The 27,961-nt window shown below is 42.2% G+C and overlaps 1 protein-coding gene across 1 annotated transcript; it reads right to left on the minus strand.

Annotated features, from left to right (window-relative positions):
• Nucleotides 1-1,978: 1,978 nt before the first annotated feature.
• LOC138947848 (cilia- and flagella-associated protein 410-like) lies at nucleotides 1,979-27,926 on the minus strand. The gene is made up of 9 exons (XM_070319409.1): nucleotides 27,806-27,926; nucleotides 23,999-24,176; nucleotides 19,341-19,508; nucleotides 12,386-12,451; nucleotides 11,783-12,154; nucleotides 8,384-8,474; nucleotides 7,756-7,844; nucleotides 2,970-3,077; nucleotides 1,979-2,565 (listed from the first exon to the last, which is right to left on the minus strand). The coding sequence occupies exons 3-9, from the start codon at nucleotides 19,478-19,480 to the stop codon at nucleotides 2,553-2,555; spliced, it is 879 nt and encodes a 292-aa protein (XP_070175510.1). The 5' UTR covers nucleotides 19,481-19,508; nucleotides 23,999-24,176; nucleotides 27,806-27,926; the 3' UTR covers nucleotides 1,979-2,552.
• Between the last annotated feature and the right edge of the window lie 35 nt (nucleotides 27,927-27,961).

The following is a 27,961-nucleotide window of genomic DNA, read 5'->3' on the forward strand; positions in this document are numbered from 1 at the left end:
CACCCAATATAACCTCCCTCCTTCCCACTCTCTCTCTGTCTCACCCAATATAACCTCCCTCCTCACCCACTCTCTCTCTGTCTCACCCAATATAACCTCCCTCCTCACCCACTCTCTCTCTGTCTCACCCAATATAACCTCCCTCCTTCCCACTCTCTCTCTGTCTCACCCAATATAACCTCCCTCCTCCCCACTCTCTCTCTCTGTCTCACCCAATATAACCTCCCTCCTTCCCACTCTCTCTCTGTCTCACCCAATATAACCTCCCTCCTTCCCACTCTCTCTCTGTCTCACCCAATATAACCTCCCTCCTTCCCACTCTCTCTCTGTCTCACCCAATATAACCTCCCTCCTCACCCCACTCTCTCTCTGTCTCACCCAATATAACCTCCCTCCTTCCCTCTCTCTCTCTGTCTCACCCAATATAACCTCCCTCCTTCCCACTCTCTCTCTGTCTCACCCAATATAACCTCCCTCTTTCCCACTCTCTCTCTCTGTCTCACCCAATATAACCTCCCTCCTTCCCACTCTCTCTCTCTCTGTCTCACCCAATATAACCTCCCTCCTTCCCACTCTCTCTCTCTCTGTCTCACCCAATATAACCTCCCTCCTTCCCACTCTCTCTCTCTCTGTCTCACCCAATATAACCTCCCTCCTTCCCACTCTCTCTCTCTCTGTCTCACCCAATATAACCTCCCTCCTTCCCACTCTCTCTCTCTGTCTCACCCAATATAACCTCCCTCCTTCCCACTCTCTCTCTCTCTGTCTCACCCAATATAACCTCCCTCCTTCCCACTCTCTCTCTCTGTCTCACCCAATATAACCTCCCTCTTTCCCACTCTCTCTCTCTGTCTCACCCAATATAACCTCCCTCCTTCCCACTCTCTCTCTCTCTGTCTCACCCAATATAACCTCCCTCCTTCCCACTCTCTCTCTCTCTGTCTCACCCAATATAACCTCCCTCTTTCCCACTCTCTCTCTCTCTGTCTCACCCAATATAACCTCCCTCCTTCCCACTCTCTCTCTCTCTGTCTCACCCAATATAACCTCCCTCCTTCCCACTCTCTCTCTCTGTCTCACCCAATATAACCTCCCTCCTTCCCACTCTCTCTCTCTCTGTCTCACCCAATATAACCTCCCTCCTTCCCACTCTCTCTCTCTGTCTCACCCAATATAACCTCCCTCCTTCCCACTCTCTCTCTCTCTGTCTCACCCAATATAACCTCCCTCCTTCCCACTCTCTCTCTCTGTCTCACCCAATATAACCTCCCTCCTTCCCACTCTCTCTCTCTGTCTCACCCAATATAACCTCCCTCCTTCCCACTCTCTCTCTGTCTCACCCAATATAACCTCCCTCCTTCCCACTCTCTCTCTCTCTGTCTCACCCAATATAACCTCCCTCCTTCCCACTCTCTCTCTCTGTCTCACCCAATATAACCTCCCTCCTTCCCACTCTCTCTCTCTGTCTCACCCAATATAACCTCCCTCCTTCCCACTCTCTCTCTGTCTCACCCAATATAACCTCCCTCCTTCCCACTCTCTCTCTCTCTGTCTCACCCAATATAACCTCCCTCCTTCCCACTCTCTCTCTCTCTGTCTCACCCAATATAACCTCCCTCCTTCCCACTCTCTCTCTCTCTGTCTCACCCAATATAACCTCCCTCCTTCCCACTCTCTCTCTCTGTCTCACCCAATATAACCTCCCTCCTTCCCACTCTCTCTCTGTCTCACCCAATATAACCTCCCTCCTTCCCACTCTCTCTCTCTGTCTCACCCAATATAACCTCCCTCCTTCCCACTCTCTCTCTGTCTCACCCAATATAACCTCCCTCCTTCCCACTCTCTCACTGTCTCACCCAATATAACCTCCCTCCTCACCCCACTCTCTCTCTCTGTCTCACCCAATATAACCTCCCTCCTCACCCCACTCTCTCTCTCTGTCTCACCCAATATAACCTCCCTCCTCACCCCACTCTCTCTCTCTGTCTCACCCAATATAACCTCCCTCTTTCCCACTCTCTCTCTCTCTTTCGCCCACACACACCGAGACATGCAAAAGTACATACGCATTTGCAGATACATCTAATCATGTAACCACCACCACCATCCTTTGTAACATAATTACTGTTCACATCAAATACAATAAACACTCTTGTTACCCAGCTCTTTGGTCAATCACGCGACAAATGTCGTCAGGGTATCCGTCATCATGGAATGTTTGAAGACGTCATGGTGACATCATATGTAAACTCAGTACTTTCGTGACTTGTTTCAGAAATAAAAATCACAAAAAGTCTTTCCTCAAGCAGAATAAATAAGATCCTTCGCCATTAAAAAATCCAGAGACTTCACTTCGAACAATCCCCATTATGACGTCAATGTAATGTAACACAGTGACGTGAAAAATGACGTCAGAGAGTGACGCAGAGAAGTGACGTCAGAGTGACGACATGAGGACTATTGGTAATCATAATCTCCAACGCGTTGAGCGATGCGTCCGTCCCCAACCAGGTTTGCCAGAGTCTGCATGCAACTCTTGAACTCCGACACATTCAGGTAACAGCCCTGCAAAATCAATCAATCAATCAATCAATTAAACAATCAATCACGCGATCCACGACGTAACCAACCAACCAATAAACGAATTACTGAAATCAATCAACCAATCAATCAATCAATCAATCAATCAATCAATGATACTACTAACCACCTAACCACCCAACCAACCAATCAACCAACCAATCAACCAACCAACCACCCAACCAACCAACCAACCAACCAATAAATGAATTACTGAAATCAATCAACCAATCAAACAATCTATCAATCAATCAACGATGCAACAAACCACCTAACCACCCAACCACCCCACCAAACAACCAACCAACCAATAAACGAATAACTGAAATCAATCAATTAATCAATACATTTTTCAACTAGCACAGGAAGGAGTTAAGGAAACAGCCTACCTGTAAATGCCTCTCCTGACCGCTGCGGTAAGTGAATGCGACACGGCCGTGAGCCATCCGTCTGTTGTTGTATGACACCATGTCGCCAGGCTGCAGTCGGTACTTGAACTGAACGCACAAAAAAGCAAAGAACAAAATAACAAAGAGAAAAACTAAAAAGGGAAGAACACTAAAAAGAGAGAACAACTAAACAGAGAAATAAACTAAAAAGAAATATAAACTAACAAGTCGCGTAAGGCGAAAATACAATATTTAGTCAGGTAGCTGTCGAACTCACAGAATGAAACTGCCAACGCAATGCAACTCAGCAAGACCGTATACTCGTAGCATCGTCAGTCCACCACGCACGGCAAAGGCAGTGAAATTGACAAGAAGAGCGGGGTAGTAGTTGCGCTGAGAAGGATAGCACGCTTTTCTGTACCACTCTTCGTTTTAACTTTCTGAGCGTGTTTTTAATCCAAACATATCATATCTATATGTTTTTGGAATCAGGAACCGACAAGGAATAATTAAGATGAAAGTGTTTTTAAATTGATTTAGAAAAATTAATTTTGATCATAATTTTTATATTTTTAATTTTCAGAGCTTGTTTTTAATCCGAATATAACATATTTATATGTTTTTGGAATCAGAAAATGATGAGGAATAAGATGAACGTAAAATTGGATCGTTTTATAAAAAAAATAATTTTTTTTACAATTTTCAGATTTTTGATGACCAAAGTCATTAATTAATTTTTAAGCCACCAAGCTGAAATGCAATACCGAAGTCCGGGCTTTGTGGAAGATTGCTTGGCCAAAATTTAAATCAATTTGATTGAAAAATGAGGGTGTGACAGTGCCGCCTCAACTTTCACGAAAAGCCGGATATGACGTCATAAAAGACATTTATCGAAAAAATGAAAAAAAACATCCGGGGATTTCATACCCAGGAACTCTCATGTAAAATTTCATAAAGATCGGTCCAGTAGTTTAGTCTGAATCGCTCTACACACACACACAGACACACATACACCACGACCCTCGTCTCGATTCCCCCCTCTATGTTAAAACATTTAGTCAAAACTTGACTAAATGTAAAAAGAGAGAAAAACGAACAAAAGAGCAAAATATTTAGAGATGGATGTTCTCGTTCAAAATAAACGTTTGCTTTTGCATTTTCTGTCTGGTTCATTTTTCGTTCGCCCTTTCCAACAACTTCATGATGTTACAATATTTTGCTTTGCACCTGTTGATGCATCCTGAACTCAGGTCAAAATGAGTTCGGCTGACAGGATGCCTTGAGTTTCCGATTTTTTTTTTTTTTTTTTTTTTTTATTTACATATTTAGAGCTTTTTGTAATGTATTATTGATATAAGCAGATTCGCGATCGTCCATAATATTTTTCACGGTGTTTTGTAATTTTTAAATTGCAAAGGAATTGATATGTAAGACAGTTTCAAGCGAGCTATTTTTCGCGGCTGTATTTACTATGCAAACAACTCTAAATAATGGCAAAAGTGTCACGTGATAATCAACCGTTTGGTTTCGCGCTCACGGGAGCAGACGATTTTTTCTGTAACCAGTTGACAGTGATGAAACCATATATTACGGTCTCCTTCCGGCAGCAGTCCCAAAATTTCGACTTGGTTTGACATTGGAACGATGTCTTTATCATAACTGTGAAGAACAGAACGGAGCTCACTGTCGAAGTCGGCCAATCTGCAATCATTTTCGTCTCGCGAACACTGATCTCAAATTTAGATCAGTGCTCGCGAAAACCATATGGGAGATAACTCTGTATTTTTGTTTTGATAGATTCGCGTTAGACTGTAGCGTCTGGTCAGGGAGAGAATGAGCCGAACTCATTTTGACCTGAGTTCAGGATGCTGTTGATGCTGCTCAGAAACGCCCGTATGCGCGCGAGTGTGTGTGTGTGTGTGTGTGTGTGTGTGTGTGTGTGTGTGTGTGTGTGTGTGTGTGTGTGTGTCTGTGTGTGTGAATGCATGTGTGTGCGTGCGTGTGCGTGCGTGTGCGTGCATGCAGGTTTGTGTGTGCGCGTGTGCGTGTGTGTGTGTGTGTGTGTGTGAGTGTGTTCTTGTCTGTCTGTCTGTCTGTCCGTGTCTGTCTTTGCGGTGTACGTGTGTACGAGCACGTGTCCTCACAATGAGAAGACTTACTCGTGTAGCTTTTACACCGACAAACGACCCCCCGCGGGTTAGGGGGAAGAATTTACCCGATGCTCCCCAGCATGTCGTAAGAGGCGACTAACGGATTCTGTTTCTCCTTTTACCCTTGTTAAGTGTTTCTTGTATAGAATATAGTCAATGTTTGTAAAGATTTTAGTCAAGCAGTTTGTACTGGAAATTTGCATTCTCCCACTCAGTAAGGTAATATATTGTACTACGTTGCAAGCCCCTGGAGCAATTTTTTTATTAGTGCTTTTGTGAACAAGAAACGATTAACAAGTGGCTCTATCCCATCTCCCCCCCTTTCCCCGTCGCGATATAACCTTCGTGGTTGAAAACGACGTTAAACACCAAATAAAGAAGAAGAACCGACAAACCCCCTCCCCCTCCCTTCAGAACACTAGTAAACAATACCGTGTATGGCCAGGTGTTGGTGAGAGCGTACAACTTTTTGCATGCAGCATAAAAGGGCTCGATGAATTCCTGAAAAAGATCAGTCATCCGTGTCAGTTGGTGTATTTATCATGCCATCCGACAGCTCTTGGAACGGTCAGTATATTCTTTAAAAATATACATAGACACCTTTGTTACCCCGAGTTCATGTGAGGTCTTTCTTTCTTTATTTGGTGTTTAACGTCGTTTTCAACCACGAAGGTTATATCGCGACGGGGAAAGGGGGGGAGATGGGATAGAGCCACTTGTTAAGTGTTTCTTGTTCACAAAAGCACTGATAAAAAAATTGCTCCAGGGGCTTGCAACGTAGTACAATATATTACCTTACTGGGAGAATGCAAGTTTCCAGTACAAAGGACTTAACATTTCTTACATACTGCTTGACTAAAATCTTTACAAACATTGACTATATTCTATACAAGAAACTTTCTTTCTTTATTTGGTGTTTAATGTCGTTTTCAACCATTCAAGGTTATATCGCGACGGGATACAAGAAACACTTAACAAGGGTAAAAGGAGAAACAGAATCCGTTAGTCGCCTCTTACGACATGCTGGGGAGCATCAAGTAAATTCTTCCCCCTAACCCGCGGGGGGATTCATGTGAGGTGCATTTCACAAACTTTGATTAGGCCAAACAAAAATATATGTTGGTTCAGGGTAACCCGACCGACCCTATTTTTTCCAACCGACCCAAATACTTTTTTTTAATTTCTCAAAAATAAAAGCCGACCTACCGATTCTTTTTGGTGTGGTCATGTTTCCCTAAACCAACATATATTTACACCCCCGGTATAGGGGTGTGTATAGGTTTCACTCGATGTGTTTGTTTGTTTGTTTGTTTGTTTGTGTTCGCATATAGATCTCAAGAATGAACGGACCGATCGTCACCAAACTTGGTGAACAGGTTCTATACATTCCTGAGACGGTCCTTACAAAAATTGGGACCAGTCAAACAGACGGTTAGGGAGTTATTGGTGGATTAAGATTAAGACTGACATATTAATGGTCAAAGGGAAATAACCTTCTCAGTTGGTGGCAGTGAGAATGGTTATTTCCCTTTGACCAACGGGGGTGTTTTTCCTACCTCGACGTACCCTTTTGCAATGGACCCTGTGTTTACGCGAATAAACATTCTGACTTCTGACTTCTGACTTCTGACTGTCTCTCTGTTTCTCTGTCTCTCTGTCTCTCTGACGTCTTGACGTCTGACTTCTGACTTCTGACTTCTGACTTCTGACTGTCTCTCTGACTTCAGACTTCAGACTTCTGACTTCTGACTTCTGACTTCAGACAAACAACAACAGTCACAATTCTCGGTGGTAACAATAAACACTTGGCAGTAGCAAAAAGATACACAACATTCGGTGGTAATACATTATCACTTGGTGTAACAACAAAAAATACTCTAAAACTACTGACCAGGACCTGACTTTAGCTTGATCTAGGAATGGTGGACATACAATTTCATTTCCACCTTCTCTTCTGTTCTTACATGCTAAACTAACTGAAACTGAGCTGTCTATTATAAATGCAAAATAAATTGCCTGTACAAAGATGTTGCAGAAAGAAAAGAAGAAAACAGTGATGGGAGTACATGCTAAAAGTGACTGAAATAGCTCACATCTCACTGCTCTCTTATTGCAGTCATCTAGCAGATAATTATGCTCTGTGATTGTATTTCACAACTGGAGGGATGGCACTGAATAAATAAACAATTTAAACCTGTCTGTGGTATTAGTAAAAAAAACACACTAATTCCTTTTCTTGTGTGTTTGTTGCGTTCGGGTTTTCTTTTGTACTTGACTGATGTCCTGCAGTGACCGGTACCTGTGATGTGAGACCCCTCCAATGACAGGACACCTCCCAATACAGTATACTTTCTGTTCTCTCCGTTATTTTGCATTCATGAACCCTTGTAAATTTACCATTTTAAGAATCCCTCCTTTTTAAGAAGTGATTTTCCCAGATGTCTTGAGGTCTTAATTTAAATGGGGGTTCCACTGTATACTCACCACACACCTGACACACAGAGTACGTTTTGCCTGGTTTTGGAAGCCACGCAGCACAATACAGGTATGATATGTCTGTTATGTACAATCTGTTTTGCTGCACCATAAGCTGTATTGCGTAGAAAGGTCAGGGTGAAGGTCACAGGTCCTCTAACCTTCGCTGTACGGAGTTGTGAACGACCTCCAAGCTGTCCTTGTCCAACTCTCGTATCAACAGCAACACCGACTGAAGGACGTTGGCGTTCTGAAAAAGGCAAAGACGTGATGAAAACATAAACCATTGTAACCCTGTACTCTCACCTAGCTGACCAATGTCCAACCTCATGGTAGTTTGTTTGTTTGTTTGCTTAACGCCCAGCCGACCACGAAGGGCCATATCAGGGCGGTGCTGCTTTGACATATAACGTGCGCCACACACAAGACAGAAGTCGCAGCACAGGCTTCATGTCTCACCCAGCCACATTATTCTGACACCGGACCAACCTGTCCTAGCACTAACCCCATAATGCCAGACGCCAGGCGGACCAGCCACTAGATTGCCAATTTTAAAGTCTTAGGTATGACCCGGCCGGGGTTCGAACCCACGACCTCCCGATAACGGGGCGGACGCCTTACCACAAGGCCAACCTTGCCGGTCCCCTCATGGTAGTAACAGGAAGGGTGTACCATTGCTATTGAAATTAAAACTAACACATCACATATCAAACACACACTGCCTTGCACACAATGCACTTACATCTGTGCCTGGAATATGATCAACCATAGAACTACGATCAAACGTACCCTGGCTTTTGTAGCGCCTGTGGTGACCGACTTGTTGGTTGTGACCTTGGACATCGGCAATGGCTTCAACCCCAGTTGGGCGCGGATTTGACTGCAAAATTCAAAATGAATGAAACCACATGTTTGATTTTCCTTCTTACACTGCATTGATAGAATGATACACAGTGAACTGCTCAAACACAAATAAACATTTATCGTACAAAACTCGGACAGTGGAACCCCCCTTAGAAGACCTCAAAACATCTGAGAAAATGTGGTCTTAAAATGGAAGTAAATGAACAGAGATTATGAACAGAGATTATGAACAGAGATTGTGAACAGAGATTATGAACAGAGATTATGAACAGAGATTGTGAACAGAGATTGTGAACAGAGATTATGAACAGAGATTATGAACAGAGATTGTGAACAGAGATTATGAACAGAGATTATGAACAGAGATTGTGAACAGAGATTATGAACAGAGATTATGAACAGAATATCTCAACAAAGTTGGGCACAAATGTTCATTGTTTACAGTTGAATCAATGATAGGTATTAGAGGCTGAAAGTTATAATGGTTTTGTGATTATTTAACAGATTGCTGTTGTTATAAAAGGTACCAAGTCTGAGTTAAAAGGAATTCCAGCAGGTGTTCCACAAGGTTCTGTGTTAAGCTCCCTGTTATTCTTGATATACATAAACAACATTGTGAATGATACTGAATATGCGATAAAGTTGTTTGCAGACAATATGAGTACGTCTATCTCTTTAAAATGTATGATCCAATTAGACAAGCATCAATGTTAAATTCAAACCAAAAAACCATGGTGTTTGAGCAACACAGAAGGTTAAATTCAATGAGACAAAAACTGATTTGTTATAAAATACCAGTCATTTTCTATACTGCTGTTCTGGTAAAGATGAATAAGCATAAGCATCCTGTTATTTTGCAGAATAATTGTAAGTGGAATTTTCTAGACTCACAGATTCTTCAATGGCTAACAGGCTAATTATTTTTTCCGCCAATTATTCTTTTCAAGTTTGGTTTTTGAAAAGTAACCTATGGACACCACTCGAGTGGCAACAATCCTTTATGCGACTACATTCTAATTATGCAGACATATTGTGAGACAAGGGCAAATATTTTTCAAATGCACTGGAGAAATGTCACTTGGAGGTATATCCGCATCATAACTATCAAGGAGGCAGTCACATCAAAATCAGAAACTACGTAATTACACCTCATTTAAATGTGCCTGCTTATTGCTCATGTGTTAAAAGACAGGAAGAGATTCATCACTGCACAATGTGCTTAACCAAAAGTAATCTTTATTTTGAGGTCTTTCTTGTTCTTTATTTGGTGTTTAACGTCGTTTTCAACCGTTCAAGGTTATATCGCGACGGTTATTTTGAGGTGCAGTTGATTGAATGAAACAGGTGATTACTACCTGCAGCACTGCCCTCCGCATGGAGAATCTTGCCTGTCGACAGTCAATGCATTATTCCTCAATTACAGACATCTTCATACACTGTAAAAGGGTAGCAGAAATCTGTTCTTTTTTCTTGCACTAACAATTCTATTTTCAAAACAGTACAGATGGTTCTTGGTAAAAGTATAACGGGTCAATTGTGGTAATTGTGGTTATTGAAAGTAATGTGCACATTCATGTGTGTTACATCATGACTTTGAATTGTGCACTTTTACCCCATTGAACTGATGAATTACTGTTTTTTTAATTTCCACTGGATTATTGCAAATGACTCATGCTGTGCTCTTCTCTATCCCCCCTTCTCTTTTTTATATTTAGTCAAGTTTTGACTAAATATTTTAACATCGAGGGGGAATCGAAACGAGGGTCGTGGTGTATGTGTGTGCGTGTGTGTGTGCGTGTGTGCGTGCGTGTGTGCGTGCGTGCGTGCGTGCGTGTAGAGCGATTCAGACCAAACTACTGGACCGATCTTTATGAAATTTGACATGAGAGTTCCTGGGTATGATATCCCCGAACGTTTTTTTCATTTTTTTGATAAATGTCTTTGATGACGTCATATCCGGCTTTTCGTGAAAGTTGAGGCGGCACTGTCACGCCCTCATTTTTCAACCAAATTGGTTGAAATTTTGGTCAAGCAGACCTGTTTACCCCCATAAGTGTTTTGGAGTAATGCTCAGCCCCAAAAATAGTAATCCTGGCACAAAAATAGTAATCATCCAGCATTCGTCGCCAATTACAACGCACATGACAACTGTGTCTGCGAAACGCAATCATGCACATATATCCATCATTCACAAACAAAACACATCAGTCAGTTTTTGTAGTCATCATAATTTCAACGAAGATCACATCAAAAGCACATGCATCACTGATTCTTTTTCTTTTGCTCGTAGTAGGCCTTTTTCAGTGTGTCAAGCGCTTCTCTACTGTACTTGCGCTTGCCGAATGAGTGAGGGCGAGACTTCACCACTAGAATAAGGCTCTCCAGCGTCTTATCAGACAGACATGATCTCTGGTCAGTCCTGTGCTTTTTCACCCCATTTTGCCATTGAAAAAACAATGCCAAACATGTGAATTGATAAAAAAAAAAAAATGTTTAAAACATTTTTTTTATTTATGAAAATCGTAGTCTTGACACGGATAGCGGAATGGCGTATTTTTTGCAGAAAATCGTAATAAATTACGCCAAAATCGTAAGGGTAAACAGGTCTGGGTCAAGTAATCTTCGACGAAGCCCGGACTTCGGTATTGCATTTCAGCTTGGTGGCTTAAAAATTAATTAATGACTTTGGTCATTAAAAATCTGAAAATTGTAAAAAAAAAATAAAAATTTATAAAACGATCCAAATTTACGTTTATCTTATTCTCCATCATTTGCTGATTCCAAAAACATATAAATATATTATATTCGGATTAAAAACAAGCTCTGAAAATTAAATATATAAAAATTATTATCAAAATTAAATTGTCCAAATCAATTTAAAAACACTTTCATCTTATTCCTTGTCGGTTCCTGATTCCAAAAACATATAGATATGATATGTTTGGATTAAAAACACGCTCAGAAAGTTAAAACAAAGAGAGGTACAGAAAAGCGTGCTATCCTTCTTAGCGCAACTACTACCCCGCTCTTCTTGTCAATTTCACTGCCTTTGCCATGAGCGGTGGACTGACGATGCTACGAGTATACGGTCTTGCTGAAAAATGGCATTGCGTTCAGTTTCATTCTGTGAGTTCGACAGCTACTTGACTAAATACTGTATTTTCGCCTTACGCGACTTGTTTTATCATAAATTTCCTTCTCTCTCCCATGTCTCACTTTTAGTTTTATGCATGTTAATTCTGTGTGTGTGACTCCACTTCATATCGTGATTGTTGAAGGTTTTAAGAAGGAGGTTCCCCAGTAAAAACAGAAAGTAGAACTCACTTTGTTTCTTCCCAGCTGAGTTTGACCGAGTCTTGTTGCTGCTGGAGACGATTCTTGTGAAGGTCGGACACGCTGATGCCAAAACTAGGCCCGCCCTTTGACCTCTCAGGCTGAAGATGATTGGCTGATGCTTCCACCCCACTGTCCTCCTCTTCCTCCAGTTTCTGCAAGTTCGGCAGCGTGCGTAAGACGGTCATGCGATAGTTGTCTCCCTGTGAGCAGGGGTTGTCGGCCAGCCAGAGCACCCGCAGTTTCTCAAGTTCCTTGAGGTACACAACGTCCGTCAGGCTCCCCACGCGGTTCTTACGGATGTACAACTCCTGCAGGTTGGTGCAGTGGGAGAAATCCTCCAGCGACGACAGGTTGTTGACACTGCAAGTCGACCAATCAATCAATCAATCAACTAGTCAAGCAATCAATCAATCAGTCAATCAACCTTTAGAGTGCTTCTTTCAGAAAGTTAGTGCAAATCAGCTTTCTACGTTTCTGAAAAAATTGTCATTTTTCTCTCTCTGTTAATGTTATTTTCACTCTCTGAAGTCAAAGTTTTACCGTTTTTTATCCTCTTTATTTTAGTTTAAATCAAGCAGCAATCTTGTTTACCTGAGACTGCACACCTCCAGGTTTGGCATTCTGCGCACGATGCTGGCATCCTGAATCTGTGACGCCCTGCAACAGAATATAACATGTAGACTTGACCATCAAGACACCACCTCTCTGTCTCAACTTACATCCTGTGAGCTGAAGACAAAGCAGAGTTCCCCTCACAGGCTCAGGAAGGGTTAAAAGCACCTGTGCTGCCACTGTCCAGTGCCACACATTTTCCAACAACTCTGGCAACGGGCTAATATCTGTTATCACTCTCACCCTCTCTCAGATATCTTTCAACATAAGGCCTTCCCGTGCAAGTTATTTACCAAGCAGATTTATCTCATAGCAGTCTACCAAAAAGTATCATTATGTATCGATTGGAGATTGGATTTCCCTTCTTTGAGTCATGTGACGTCAGAGGCCGACAAAACTTTATAATTTGGCTTTTCAGGTTGACCAAAACTTCAAAGGAACTCAAAAAAACAAAAAAAAACGTCATGTGTTTGATTGCATGTGTGTGTGCTGTTCAATGTCAAAACAACAACAAAGTGAGTACATGACGTGTGTTTTGTAGTTCCTTTGAAGTTTCGGTCAACCTGAAACGCCCAAATATGAAGCTTATGTGTTTGATTGCATACATGTGGATTGCATGCATGTGTGTGTGTGCTCGTTCAATCGTCAAAACAACAACAAAGTCATAAGTACCTGAAAGGAATTCGATCGATACATAAATGTTATTTGCGTGTTTGACCAAAATATGACATTTTACACAGATCTCGACAGTCATTGTTCACCTCGACCGCTAGCGCGGTCTCGGAGAACAATGACTGTCTCGATCTGTGTAAAATGTCATATTTTGGTCAAACACACAAATAACGTATAATATAGTACCCACCTAAAACCTTTTCTTATCACATGTCTGAGGAAAGAAGTTTACACTGGCCTTAAAGTTTTGAATCGATCAGAGTGCATGCAACCTTTCTTGGGTTTCTGTGGCTTCAACTTCAAGCCATTATGTGATGGCTGCCCTTTTTATACAACGTGGCACACTTTAAATATTTCTGTGCATCATGCATTTGTTTTTCCATCTTAATTGGTGCCAGCATATATATAAATTGTGATGTAAATGAATGCAAATGTCATCTTTTTTTCACAGGGGAAAGTTTTGTTTGTAAGAATGTGTCTCTAACTGGACTTATATCGCACCCCCCACCAACCAGCACTTGTAACTTCAACCAAAAGTATTTACAACTGCATAAATTTAGGGAAGGCTTCTGAAAAGTGTGTGTGTTGGTTTGCAGGGATGCATGAACACACATGATACGTTTGTGTACGTTTGTATCTTTGAATGTGCGTGTGTGTGTGCGTGTGCGCGCGCGCGTGTGTGTTCTTCTTTGATATCAGTTTCACTTGTTCAGTGTTTGTGAGACTGTGTCAGTGTCCGCGAATTACCGTCCTGTATCACTCACATCAATCACATGCAAGATCCTCGAACATATAGTCCATAGCACCATAATGCAACATCTTCAAAAGAACAACATCCTTACTGACGTCCAGCACGGTTTTCGGAAGCAACGATCCTGTGAATCCCAGCTCATAGTGACAGTGCACGACATCGCACAAAACCTTGCCAAGAAAAATCAAGTGGACACTGTCCTACTGGATTTTTCGAAAGCTTTCGACAAGGTTCCTCACCAGCGCCTCCAGCACAAACTCCACGACTACGGAGTTCGGGGTTCCACTCGAAACTGGATTCAATCTTTCCTGTCCGACAGAACACAAAGGGTGGCAATCGAGGGCGTCCAATCAACACCAGCACCAGTAACATCAGGCGTGCCCCAAGGCACAGTGCTAGGACCCCTCCTATTCCTGCTATATATTAACGACATGCCAGACGTCGTCAAAAATTCCAAAGTAAAACTGTTTGCTGACGACAGCCTCCTGTTTAAAAACATCTCAAATCAACAAGACCAGATGCTGCTCCAACAAGACCTGGAAGCGCTAGAGAAATGGGAGCAAGAATGGCAAATGGAGTTCAACCCAAGCAAATGTGTGGTAATGAACATCATGCCAAACAAGAATAAGATACTTCTTCCATCCAACTACCACCTCCATGGACAGACTCTTGAAACAACGACAGAGAGTAAATATCTAGGTGTTACTATTACAAGTAACCTTTCCTGGGGCAGGCACGTAGAAACAGCTGCAGCGAAGGGAAACAGGACAGTCGGCTTCCTCCGAAGGAACTTCAAGGAGTGCACCCCAAAAGTGAAAGCGGCAACCTACATCACAATGGTCCGCCCCACCCTTGAGTATGCCTCGACTGTCTGGAATCCGCACGAACAACAGCACAACAACCTGCTCGAGTCAGTCCAAAAAAGAGCGGCCAGATATGTCCACAATAACTACAGGGAAAAAGAGCCTGGCACCGTCACCAACATGCTGACAAACTTAGGATGGAAGAGCCTCGAAGAACGAAGACATAACAGTCGGCTAGCGATGATGTTTAAAATTAACAAGAAGAGCAAACGCTCGATCGAGTCACTTTCGCAGTTCTGAATATTATATGAGGCATCAGATGGACAGGAAGAAATTGCTATTCACAACACAATGAGTCACGTTCACATAAAATTTGAGCCCGGTCACTTTTATAGTTTCCGAGAAAAGCCCAACGTTAAGTTGTGTGTTGCCGAACAGAAAAGGCTAGTTATCTCCCTTGTTTTTCTGATAACGTTCGTAAAAGGCTACAGATGTAAATACTTTGATGTAAAGAATAATCCTACAAAGTTTCAATCACATCCGATGAACTTTGTCAAAGATATAAAATGTCTAATTTTTCCTTTGACGCTGACCTGTGACCTTGAAAAAGGTCAAAGGTCAACGAAACCATCGTTAAAGTGTAGAGGTCATTGGAGGTCACGACTAAACAAAATATGAGCCCGATCGCTTTGATAGTTTCCGAGAAAAGTCCAACGTTAAGGTGGTGTCTACGGACGGCCGGCCGGACGGCCGGCCGGACAGACTAACACTGACCGATTACATAGAGTCACTTTTTCTCAAGTGACTCAAAAAGACATGGTCGGCATTGATAAGACCGCGTTTCTCAAACCATCAGACACGAGAACGAGAGGGAATAGGATCCATCAAGAACAGGACTACCACCCTTCACTGTCCCACTCCTTTTTTCCGCGGACAACATCAGAGTGGAACAAGCTCCCGATCTCCACCACATCCGCCCCCTCCCTTGAGTCGTTCATGTCACGACTCGGTGGCAGCAGAGCCCTGCAGCCATCCACCTCCCTCCCATAGCCGTTGATGGATTGTATAAAGTTTTAATAACCCCAAAACCTAGCCAAGCTCCTCTACACTGCCCTCCTGCATCCCCCATACCCCCCCCCTCCCCCAGCTTTGGCTTTTTAACTTCCTTACACGACTGGCACAGACCGCAATGGGGGCCAACAGTGTATGGACATCACCGCGGGACCTTCAACATCCAAGAAATTGGATCCGGTCCCCCACGGGAAGAACTTCAAGAAGAAGAAGAAGAAGAAGAAGAATTAACTTTACTTGTGCTTTGAACTGAGGTTTACTTACCAACAGTTTAACTTTCACACACTTTCCAAATCCGAGGCCCTTGTTCTAGCAAGCACCAACGCTTTTGTTAGCCTGTGGGGGTTTCGTTCAGTCTCTGACATCGCCATTGTGAACAAAACAGTCTCGCTTCCAGTCCCTTGAAGTGGAATTTTGTACACTCCTCACAACCGGAAGTTTACATTCTGGCTCGCAGCAAAAACTTTGAAAACTAGTTACATTTTTACATTAAATTTCTGTACATTGCTACATGATTTAAAAACAAATTTAGGATATGAATAAAGTCTGAACAAGTTTTGGAAATTTACATAATTTCTGCAGAAACTTTTTTTTGCGAATAAGATTTGATCTTGTTTTATGCGCGGCAGATTTGAGTGAGAATCCAAACACACGGACAAGTTATACGATCAATACAGTGTGATTACCTTGTTTTAATTCATTTTAGCCGTCTGTTCTCAAGATGGATTGGCCAGCTCTGAAAAAGCTTGGCAAGAAACAGTTTGATGGACTCAGCAGCGAGGTTCAGGTTAGTTGCTCCTATCGATCAGTATCACAGAACTCTCTTTCACTCTCTCAGTCTCACCCACATTAGTCTCTCTCTCCCAGGCTCTGTCTCACCTCTCAGTCTCTCGTTCTCTCTTATTCACGTTAGCTTTGGGCCAAAAATTGTTTTCTTAGTTAAATAGCGTTTTAGTTTGCTGGTATCTGTAATGATATGATGTATGTGTAGTATGACACTCACACACATAGACAACACTGTGAAGGCGTGTATAGTAATTATTACACTGTATTGAATATAAGACTAAAAGGTAAGGTTAAACACAAGCACAAAGTAGAGAGTACTGAAGCAAGAGACTGTTCACTGTGATAGCTGAATGCAGACTGCTGCAGAAGGCAGCTATAATACTAGAATGAATACCCGCTTCGCCGGGTAGCCGGCTTCGCCGGGAAGAAGTACTTAGAGCCGTACGCCGGGTCCGAACAATGGACCCGCCAAGCTTAGGTCCCTCCCAGATTCGTGGAATGGGAACAGCACGAAAATGATTCAGTGGCCATAATGCCATTCCTGACCATATCGAGTCCCATCCTTGTCGACGAATGTAACCGTGTTCATCACCTTTGGAGGCGAACTCCACTCAAACAGGACTGAGCAATTTAGAGCTTCTGAAAGGAAGGCCAGTACATAAAATTACACAAAAGCCGCCAGACCACATCACAAACAGAACTGAAAAATGCACAGGTGTTGCTCACATAGAGACACACACACACACACACAAAAACACAGAGAAGCCGTATCTATTTTCGCGTGGCTATAAATTGATTCGACCTTTGCACTTTGACAGTGAGGATAATTTACGGGTCCAATTTACGTTCTGGACACTGCGTTGACCTTCTAAAAATAGTAACAGTAACAGAACGCCGGGAATATCCGAAGACGCTCCTTGTCACACAAAAGTGCACCAAACGAAGGAAGGGAGGTAAACGCTGAAAACTTGGAGAAGATGAGAAGATAAGGAAGAGTTACTTATAATGGTGAAATGAACACAAAAACTAAAATCATTTCAGCGCTGCGCGCTGAGAGCACGTGTTGAAATATCTCATCGATGATATTGTGTCCGGGGTGTAGCTGAATACGGTGTCCAAATTTGAAAAAGATCCACCGAGAACTTTGGCTTTGGTGTGTCGGTATGGGGGCCCTGGTAGCTGAGGTGGAACCAAAATAGCTGAGGTGGAACCAAAATCGGTTCCGCGCTGCGCGCTGAGAGCACGTGTTGAAATATCGACCAGGTTGTGTCGTGTCCCGGGTCTACCTGAATATGCCCACCAAATTTGAAGCAGATCCATCGAGAACTTTGGCCGTGCATGGCGAATACACAAATACACAAACACACAAACAGATACACAAACACACAGACACAAGTCGTATATATATATAGATATTCAATTGCATTTATAAACAAAGGCATTATTCTATTTTGGCCATCTTTTCTGACGTGCACTTGAAACCTCTGAGTCTGACTGGGCAGGGTATGCCATGATTAAGACAATAACAACAAGAAATTCCTCCGAGATAGGAAAAACACCCCCGTCCTTACGATTCTCACTGCCACCAACTGAGAAGGCACTGCTAACAAGTGTGGTTAAAATAAGTTGATTGAGTGGACAAAGAGACAGGCGGAGAAAAAGACAAATCAATATAACTCTTTCTGTAACACCTACTGACCGCATTTTTTGTAAAAACCGTCTCATCTATATAATATAAAACATGCTCAGCACGTGTGGATTAAATAGAGCCGAATACCCGGCTTGAGTGGCGCACTGTACGCCGGCTTCGAACCATGGACCCGTCAAGCTTAGGTCCCTTCCAGACTCGTGGAATGGGAACAGCACGAACATGATTCAGGGGCCATAATGCCATTCCTGATCATATCATGTCGAGTCCCATACTTGTCGACGACGCCCTAGGTACCACATCACAAACAGAACTGTGCAATACACAGGTGTTTTCTACAGACACACTCAAATACACACACACACACAGAGAAGCCGTATATATCTATATCTATTGTATAAATATATAGAGATAGATGAGAGTGTATTTTTCGCGTGGCTATAAATTGATTCGACCTTTGCACTTTTACAGTGAGGACAACTTACGGGTCCAAGGAAAGCGTTCTGGACATTGCGATGACCTTCTAAAAATAGCCGGTAACACTGAGAACGCCGAGAATATCCGAAAAACCAAAATCCACCAATAACTCCCTAACCGTGTGTTTGACTGGTCCCAATTTTTGTAAGGACCGTCTCAGGAATGTATCGAACCTGTTCACCAAGTTTGGTGACGATCGGTCCGTTCATTCTTGAACTGTAGTTGATCCCCCCAAAAAACCAAAATCCACCAATAACTCCCTAACCGTGTGTTTGACTGGTCCCAATTTTTGTAAGGACCGTCTCAGGAATGTATCGAACCTGTTCACCAAGTTTGGTGACGATCGGTCCGTTCATTCTTGAACTGTAGTTGATCCCCCAAAAAACCAAAATCCACCAATAACTCCCTAACCGTGTGTTTGACTGGTCCCAATTTTTGTAAGGACCGTCTCAGGAATGTACGTATAGAACCTGTTCACCAAGTTTGGTGACGATTGGTCCGTTCATTCTTGAGATCTACTTGCGAACACAAACAAACACACAAACAAACAAACACACAAACAAACAAACACACAAACAAACAAACACATCGAGTGAAACCTATACACACCCCTATACCGGGGGTGTAATAACAGTTGCATAGTATGAACCATAGCCCTACTCTGTGCTCTCGGTGTTTAAAACACTGAAGGAAGAAACGCAATAAAATGACAAACACAACTCTGACCTGAGAAAGCCTAAGATGAAACTGGCTGTGGCAACAGGAATGGCAGCAGGATGTCTTTTCTCCCAGTCATCAGATTTGACTTTCTTCACGAGGGACAACCAGAAGATCATGAACAGTGCTATTGCCACCGTCACTGCCATCAGACATGCTCCAACATTGAACCATAACCTGCAACATATTCAGTTGGCCGCTGTCAGCGTGAGTTCGATCCCAGGTTCGGCGGAAATTTATTTCAGAGTCAACTTTGTGTGCAGACTCTCTTCGGTGTCCGAACTCCCTCCCCGTGTACACTACATTGGGTGTGCACGTTAAAGATCCCACGATTGACAGAGGGTCTTTCCTGGCAAAATTGCTTAGGCACAGTTAATAATTGTCTACCTATACCCGTGTGACTTGGAATAATAGGCCGTGAAAGGTAAATATGCGCCGAAATGGCTGCAATTACTGGCCGTATAAAATTTCATCTCACACGGCATCACTGCAGAGCGCCTAGAACTGTACCCACGGAATATGCGCGATATAAGCCTCATTGATTGATAGAAGCACACATTTTAGATGACATTACTGTTTACAACCTTTGGAATTGTATTAACAATTTATTAATTAGGATACATGCATTTATCAAAAAATACTTCTATGCAGATCATAAAACACTAAAAAGTGTTGACAGTTTTCTTTTCCAACCTTGGTTATTTTTATATTTAGTCAAGTTTTGACTAAATATTTTAACATCGAGGGGGAATCGAAACGAGGGTCGTGGTGTATGTGTGTGTGTATGTGTGTGTGTATGTGTGTGTGTGTGTGTGTGTGTGCGTGCGTGCGTGTAGAGCGATTCAGACCAAACTACTGGACCGATCTTTATGAAATTTGACATGAGAGTTCCTGGCATTGATATCCCCATACGTTTTTTTCATTTTTTTGATAAATGTCTTTGATGACGTCATATCCGGCTTTTCGTGAAAGTTGAGGCGGCACTGTCACGCCCTCATTTTTCAACCAAATTGGTTGAAATTTTGGTCAAGTAATCTTCGACGAAGCCCGGGGTTCGGTATTGCATTTCAGCTTGGTGGCTTAAAAATTAATTAATGACTTTGGTCATTAAAAATCTGAAAATTGTAAAAAAAAATAAAAATTTATAAAACGATCCAAATTTACGTTTATCTTATTCTCCATCATTTGCTGATTCCAAAAACATATAAATATGTTATATTCGGATTAAAAACAAGCTCTGAAAATTAAATATATAAAAATTATTATCAAAATTAAATTGTCCAAATCAATTTAAAAACACTTTCATCTTATTCCTTGTCGGTTCCTGATTCCAAAAACATATAGATATGATATGTTTGGATTAAAAACACGCTCAGAAAGTTAAAACAAAGAGAGGTACAGAAAAGCGTGCTATCCTTCTTAGCGCAACTACTACCCCGCTCTTCTTGTCAATTTCACTGCCTTTGCCATGAGCGGTGGACTGACGATGCTACGAGTATACGGTCTTGCTGAAAAATGGCATTGCGTTCAGTTTCATTCTGGGAGTTCGACAGCTACTTGACTAAATATTGTATTTTCGCCTTCCGCGACTTGTTTATAGTTACAGTTGCACCAAGTGCATATTTTTTTAAGACTACAAAAACAAGAACTACTTTCATAGCAGACTTACACAGAGAACTGAATCCCTTCTTCACAATAGGCACATGTATAATATATATATATTTGCTGAAGAAGGACACATTCATCTTTTCAATACAGAATCCCCTACGGCTCATGATGATGAAGATTTTTCATTCATTAATATTTCTGTTTCGGTGTGTGAAATTTAAGTGAATGCCTTTTTAACCACAACATCCAGATCTGGATCTGGATCTGGATAACCCGCCTGGGTTGGTGGTTGGCGGGTGCGCCACAGAAGCCGACGACGACTATCAACGTGACGGTTTTTGGGTGTGCGCATCTAAAAGAGTCTTAAAAGTTCACTGTACACAAGGTGGATATAGTGTACAACTCCAGCTGGTCTTCTTGCTGCTGTACTTGCGGTTTTAGTCCGTTTGACCTAGAATGTAGGCTTTTCAAGCACAGTTAAAAAATGCTATGTTACAATGTTAAAAACTGGATAAAAACTACTGAGGCTCTCACACTGGTTTCTGCCCCCCTAACGCCGATGAGAAGGCGCTGGGCGTGGTCAAGGTGACGGTGGCTTCGCTCAGATAAATGCCCTACTTAAAGGTATACAATATTTTGTAAAGTATTCTCAAAATGTAGGCGAGGTAAAATTCACTTGTTTGTGTGTGAGTGCCTCTATGACTCTGTGTGTGTGTGTGTGTGTGTATGCATGTGTGTACATGCATATGTCACAGAGTTGCCAACTGATACGGATTTCCCGTATCGGATACGGATTTTTCGTGATTTTCGAGTGATACGGCGTATCACGGGGATTGATACGGAAAAACTTCATTGATACGGGAAATTTCAAAAATGACATTTGTAAAAAAAAAAGGGGGAGGGGGGAGAAATATTCCGATTGGACAAAAGCGTGAGATCGGTTTCCGATCACGGTTCCGTTCATGTTTTGCTGTTCTTGAATGAGCTTCAATATCCCCCCGGCCTCCGAGTCCATGTCCGATGCTGATATCTTCGCGGCACTTGGTGCAAAACGCGAAATGTATGCCGCGTCTTGTCGATTCGGAGATGAAGTCATACTCTTGTTTGTAACTCTTTTCAAATTTTACAAGAACTTTCGGGCGCTGGACCGTTGTTTTCTTCATTTTGTGGTCGTCTGCTGCTGCTTCTTCTTCTGCTTCTCATCCACATTCGACTGAAGCGCATGCGCTAGCCACAAATCTCGCCTATTCTCGTTTAGTTTCGATTTTGATCACAGCGTTTGTGTGACGAAGCCTCGCACGGCGGTTCCCCCTTTCACAGACAGCATGATTTAGTTTGCTGCTGGCACCTGCCCAGGCAGCCCCTGCCCTGCTTATCTGTTAGCACATTCCTGGCCCCGCTGGGGCTTCAGCCTTCTTTGTTCCACTGGCTGGCAGCAGAAAATGAGTCAATTTCCCACGGTTTAATTGCCTTCCTGCCACTGCCTCACAGCAGAACCAGATTTTGTATCTAGTTTATATCTTGAAGAGCCCTGTCTGGAGCACTTTCCATGTGGTTTCGTCTTGAAGATTTTTTGTCTTGTATTAGTTTCTGATCATCAGAGTACATGTACGCTGTGTGTTTCATTTGTGTGGCATTGTGTTGTGACAGGCAAATTTTTCACCCACTGTTCAGCAGAAAAGAAAGGATTGAATCATAGTATTATTACAAGTGACATCACACTCAGTTATTTTGTGCAGCAGTGTGACCTTCTTTAAATCTACCCCAAGATACATGGAAGTAAAACTAGCTATAACAACAACAACTGCCGTGTGCTGACATTTTGGAATACTGTTTTCCTATTTGGATACCTGTAAGCGGGCTCAAGAAAAGATACCTCACACACACAAGGTAAAAGTCTTCAAAGTGTCAGCATGAACATCTGTTAACATTAACCTTGCAGATTTGTTTTTAATTTGTTCTGTCTTCAAACGTTGACCGTGGCGCGATCTGTAGCCACTCAAATACATGTCATTAATTACATTGTGCCGTGTGTACTGTTCTCTGTCTGTCTTCTTTCAGCAGGCTACAGCAGTGGCACACCTACAGCATAGTGGTCATATTTAGTATCGTTTGAAAGTTTATGGTCTTGACTACAAGGCTATGTGTAAATAACACACATGCTGACATCGTAATTCAAGAGAACTAACAAGATAGAAGTGTTTTCAAAACACACAGCTTACTCGTAAGGCAGAGATAGCAGTGCGTAGCTGCCGAGAGGTTGAGCTGGGCCGCACTCTGGCCTGCTAGTAGAAGGGAGCTTTTCTCTTAGCCTTCTACTGCTGAGATGGCTTGTGTGGGTGGTGCTATCGCGCGGTTGTACAGTCACTACTGTGTAGCCAGCGCTGAACCGGGGGATGGGTGATTAATTACCGCTGGCGGCCTAGCACTGAGGAAGGGGTGATAAAGGGGGCAGATTCCGGCTGTGCCTGTGAACTAAACCTAATAGCAGAAACTGCCGTGCTCGCGCTAAACGAGATTTCAGAAGTGAAACTACGCCGAGTACAGGCGCTTGAAAATACACTCCAGTCATTATTAACTATACTCGAAAAATGTTTAATCGGGAAACTTTTGCACTATTCGGGAAAATCCGGGACTGGACATAAAATCAGGAATATGAAGAATGGATTTTGCCTGTGTTCATTATAGTTTATAGATAAATCATGAAATGATAATAAGAAAGCACACATCACTTTTTCATACAATTCAAATCAATACTGATTTTAGTTCATTATCAGAACAGAAGCACTGAAATCAGTATTGATTGGCATTTTATGATGAAATTGATTGATCTTTATACCATGCACCTCACTACCATAAACACAACTTTCAAATTCTGCCTTACGCGGTAATACCGCGGTGCCGCGCGCTATGTACAGTTTTTTGGCCTGATGATACAGTTTTTTGGTAATGTGATACAGGAAAACATTGATAGGGGTTGACATGTATGATGTCACTGTGTGTGTTAATGTGTGTAAGAACTAAGATTATGGTGCACTGAATTATCCATCTAAGTTCACCTGTTGATCCTTGTATCATACCACAGAACCAAGTGAAACTCAGTGAAGTGGAATACAGCAATTGAGGACACCAGCCACAGTATGTTCTGTGCTGAAAATGCTGAATATCTTGAAGGTTTGAACGACAAGCGTTCTTTTTTTTCCCGTTCCAGACGTTGATTTCTTTCCGTTTCCTCTTCTGCAACAGGGATAAGATCAAAACCACTGAAACCCATGAGTACGACCGTCATCAAATGACTTAATGAGCAAGTAACAATAGTAACAGACTAAGGCCAAAAAAAATAGGTGTGGTTACGGTAACAGCCAAAAAAAATAGGATAGGAAGGTAGGCAATCACTTTTATTTTTTTTAAACTTTTTTTTCTAATGTGTACAAATCAAACCTACTTGATAGGGAAATAAGTGTGCGACTCGGGCGCTTTCGCTTTCATTGCGTTTTCTGCACTCGTTTTTTTTCTTTTTTTGACAAATGTAATAAAAAGTTATAGGGTCGGCCCCTAAAAATAGGGTAGGTCGGGTTACCGTAACCACACCTATTTTTTTTTTTAGGCCTAACACTAACAGGACTGAAAATGAAATAAACTGCAAATATGTAATCTAAGAAACAAAGGGAAGTAAGTGCCCTAAATGCACACGACATGTGTAATAGAGTAAGTGAGAGTTATTCAGAACCATTCTCCTGGCACCTGAGAGAATAACAAGCATTGAAATTAACATAAGCGACTTTCATTCTCAATCTTGCAGAAATGTAACTTTTGGTAAGTCAACAATTAATCTGTGTTCGTCAGTGTCACAGAATGTTTAATTCTTACTTATTAATTGAAGCAGAATACTCAGTCAGTAAGCCACATTTTTTTTTTTTTTTGGGGGGGGGGGGGGGGGGGTATTTAGTTTTTCTGTGTAAACGTTTTCAGACACTCACGGATTGCCTGCTGATGATGTGTAACGTATGAATACAAATTACATGTGTGTAAAATCAACACATTTTTGAAATGTGTCTAAAAAACACAAGAAAGGTTGCTGCAAGGATTACAACAAAAAGTGCTCAACTGATTACTGTAAGTATAAGAACAAAAACTTTCTGATGATATATTTTACAGGAAAACTAAATGACTGAATAACCCCCTCCTACACACACAATCTGTATGTGTATGTGTCACTGTGGCAGAAGGGATCTAATTAAGTGATCTAAAAGTGTCTGCATTCCCTGCAGGTGTTTTCCCAGTGTGAAGGGACTGCACTCGGGTGCAGTTCCTGTAGAAAAACAGGTCACACTTAATCTCATGTCCTACGTGAGACTGCCATAAACAGCTGAGATCAGTTTCACTTTGATAAGACTGAAGTACGACTACTCCACTGTGACCAAATGCACGCTTTACTTCACTATACAGCAGGAGTTAGATTACTTAGAACATAACATGGGCTAAACAGCTGACACTAACATCACAGCAATATCGCTGGTCAAGTGGTCACATCTTTGTAGCATAAAGCTTTGCAGGGTTTTATTTACTAACTAGTGCGCCTTGCGCCATTGACGCGTAACATCTCAAAATGTCCCATTGGAATTCCCTTCAGTGCGTCAAAGGGCGCACTGACATTACTTACCACTGCGCCACCCCATGTACACTTTTCACGGGAGTACAGTGTTCGGAATGACTAAGCAAAAGTGCGCGCCAAGCCGAGCAACTTGCGAGTTTGTGAAATGCGCTGTGATTAGCTTTTAAAATGTAATTCATTAATATTCAACCAATCCTGCGAACTATCTGTGCTTGCGCGTTTACCTCTGTGGAAACTGTCAACAGAAGCGATACCGATAGAAATACAGACACACTAACCGATAGAAATACACACACACTAACCTCGGTGATACACTGGCAAATTCTCATAACATCATATGGCACGAAATATAACTATTTTGCATCTTTCGACAAAAGCATTTTCGGATGGCATAGCCTGCTTTGCGCTTTTTGCCTTCGACTATGCCCGGTAGCTCAGTTGGTAGAGCACTGGACTTGTGATCGGAAGGTCGCAGGTTCGAATTCGGGCCGGGATGGACACGGGTCAACTTTATGTGCAGACCCAGAGACGGAAGCCATGTCCCACCCCCGTGTCATCACAATGGCACGTAAAAGACCTTGGTCATTCTGCCATAAGTGCAGGTGGCTGAATACACCTAAACACGCAGACACCTGGGTAGCGCGACTCCGTTGCTGCTAGCTTTCCACTGGGAGGAAGCGACCCGAATTTCCCAGCGATGGGACAATAAAGTAATGAAAATGAAATGAAAAAATGAAAAAAATTTCCCACCAGAATTTGGTTGAGGGGGACAAATGTCCCATTCTTTTTCTTCCAGGCTAAACCCTGCTTTGCGCTAAGCTGACAGCAAAACTGCTGTATCAGTGTCGTTATTTGGTTCATTAGAAATTTAGTTGTGACTAAGGTGTAAGGTGAACATGCTAATATTTTCTTTGGATTTGGGGGTGAATCACTGAATCATTGAATACATGTTTGTGTGAGAGGGGTTCACTAGTCCGAGGGTTCACTAGTCCGAGGGTTCACTAGTCCGAGGGTCCACTAGTCCGAGGGTTCACTAGTCCGAGGGTTCACTATAGATGCTTGAACAAAGGATATTCAATTTGATTTTTTTTTATTTTGTGTGTGTATGTGTGCGTGGATGTGCGTGTGCGTGCGTGCGTGTGTTTTTCACTGCTGTAGGAACCAAATCGAAGAATATTCTCATAAAAACACTGAGTTGTTTTCATTCAAAAAGATAATGTGGTGTTTTATATTTTGACTGAAGAAATCTCAGACTATTTCCCCCAAGAAACTTAGTTATCCCCGAGTACGCAGTAGGAGGGTCCAGCAGACTTTAATTGTGTGTCTGTCTGTGTGTGTGTCTGTCTGTCTCGACTTAACAGCTTATTGCTGGGAAACTACTGGGCGCAGTTCGTTCAAAAGTTGATACACTAACTTGATAATAGGTCCGATTGATTGTATTAAAACTTCATAATGTTACCTGGGACCTAAATGCGAAATAAATCACAAAAACGACTCTTAACGGTGGGCGCAATTCGCGGTGGGATAGAACTGCCGTTCGGCTGATAGAACAGCCAAGCCAGCGACACCAGGCTTTGCGTGCGTGTGCCACTGACTTCGCGTGCTGCGCGACCTAATTTTAGCACCCTAGGCATTTGAGTTCACTGGCAAAATTGTCAGAGTTGGTGGCCAAAGTGATCCGGGTTCGATTCCCGGCATGGGCGGTCTATTTTTTTTTCTTTTTTTAAATTCTTGTTTACTATTGTTTATTATGAACGTTTTAATGTTTTATTTTACTCTAATAATTATTTTAATTGTGTAAAATAAATAATTTTTTTTTTTTTTTTAATCCACGTGCACAAGACAAAAACTTTCATACTGTGGGAACGAGCCAGTCTGAAGAGTACTCGGGTCCAGCGCGAGCGTTTTTTATTTATATTTTGACTGAAGAAAGGATATTAAATTTATCAGGATACCGCCACGACTGGACAATTACGTGATCGAACTGCCTACAGTTTTTAGTCATGTTATATAGCACCTCGGGTTTCCTTTTGCCCGTGAGGGTCAATTAGTTATCCCACCGACCTGAAATACTGAGGAAGCTGTGTTTCACAGAAAAGTCCAAAATCGTTTAGCTGACCGTTACTTAGATGCCCTCGAATTAGGTACGTTTGTCTTTGAACCTTGGTTCTCGTACATCATTTTTGGATCACTCTTGGGATTCCCAGTAGCATACAATCACACACACACGAACAGACACGCACAAACAGACCTTCAATATCCAAGAAATTGGATCCGGTCCCCCACGGGAAGAAGAAGAAGAAACAGTGAGTGACGCAGAAGGGGTCTCTAACTTGTCTAAGTTGACCAAAAGTAGGTGCATTCCCTGTAGGTGCTCTTCTTTCAGGTGTTTTTCCTGTAGGTTTTC

The sequence above is a fragment of the Littorina saxatilis genome, linkage group LG14 (genome assembly GCF_037325665.1).
Source record: "Littorina saxatilis isolate snail1 linkage group LG14, US_GU_Lsax_2.0, whole genome shotgun sequence".
Taxonomy (NCBI): domain Eukaryota; kingdom Metazoa; phylum Mollusca; class Gastropoda; order Littorinimorpha; family Littorinidae; genus Littorina; species Littorina saxatilis.

Bases quoted from the DNA above. Each gene is read 5' to 3' on its own strand.
- LOC138947848 (XM_070319409.1), bottom strand. From the start codon at position 19,480: ATGGCAGTGACGGTGGCAATAGCACTGTTCATGATCTTCTGGTTGTCC. The intron at 12,452-19,340 runs GTCAGAGTTGTG...ATTCTGTTGCAG, and splicing joins TTCATCTTAGGCTTTCTCAG to GGCGTCACAGATTCAGGATG. The intron at 12,155-12,385 runs GTAAACAAGATT...GTCGACTTGCAG, and splicing joins CTGGAGGTGTGCAGTCTCAG to TGTCAACAACCTGTCGTCGC.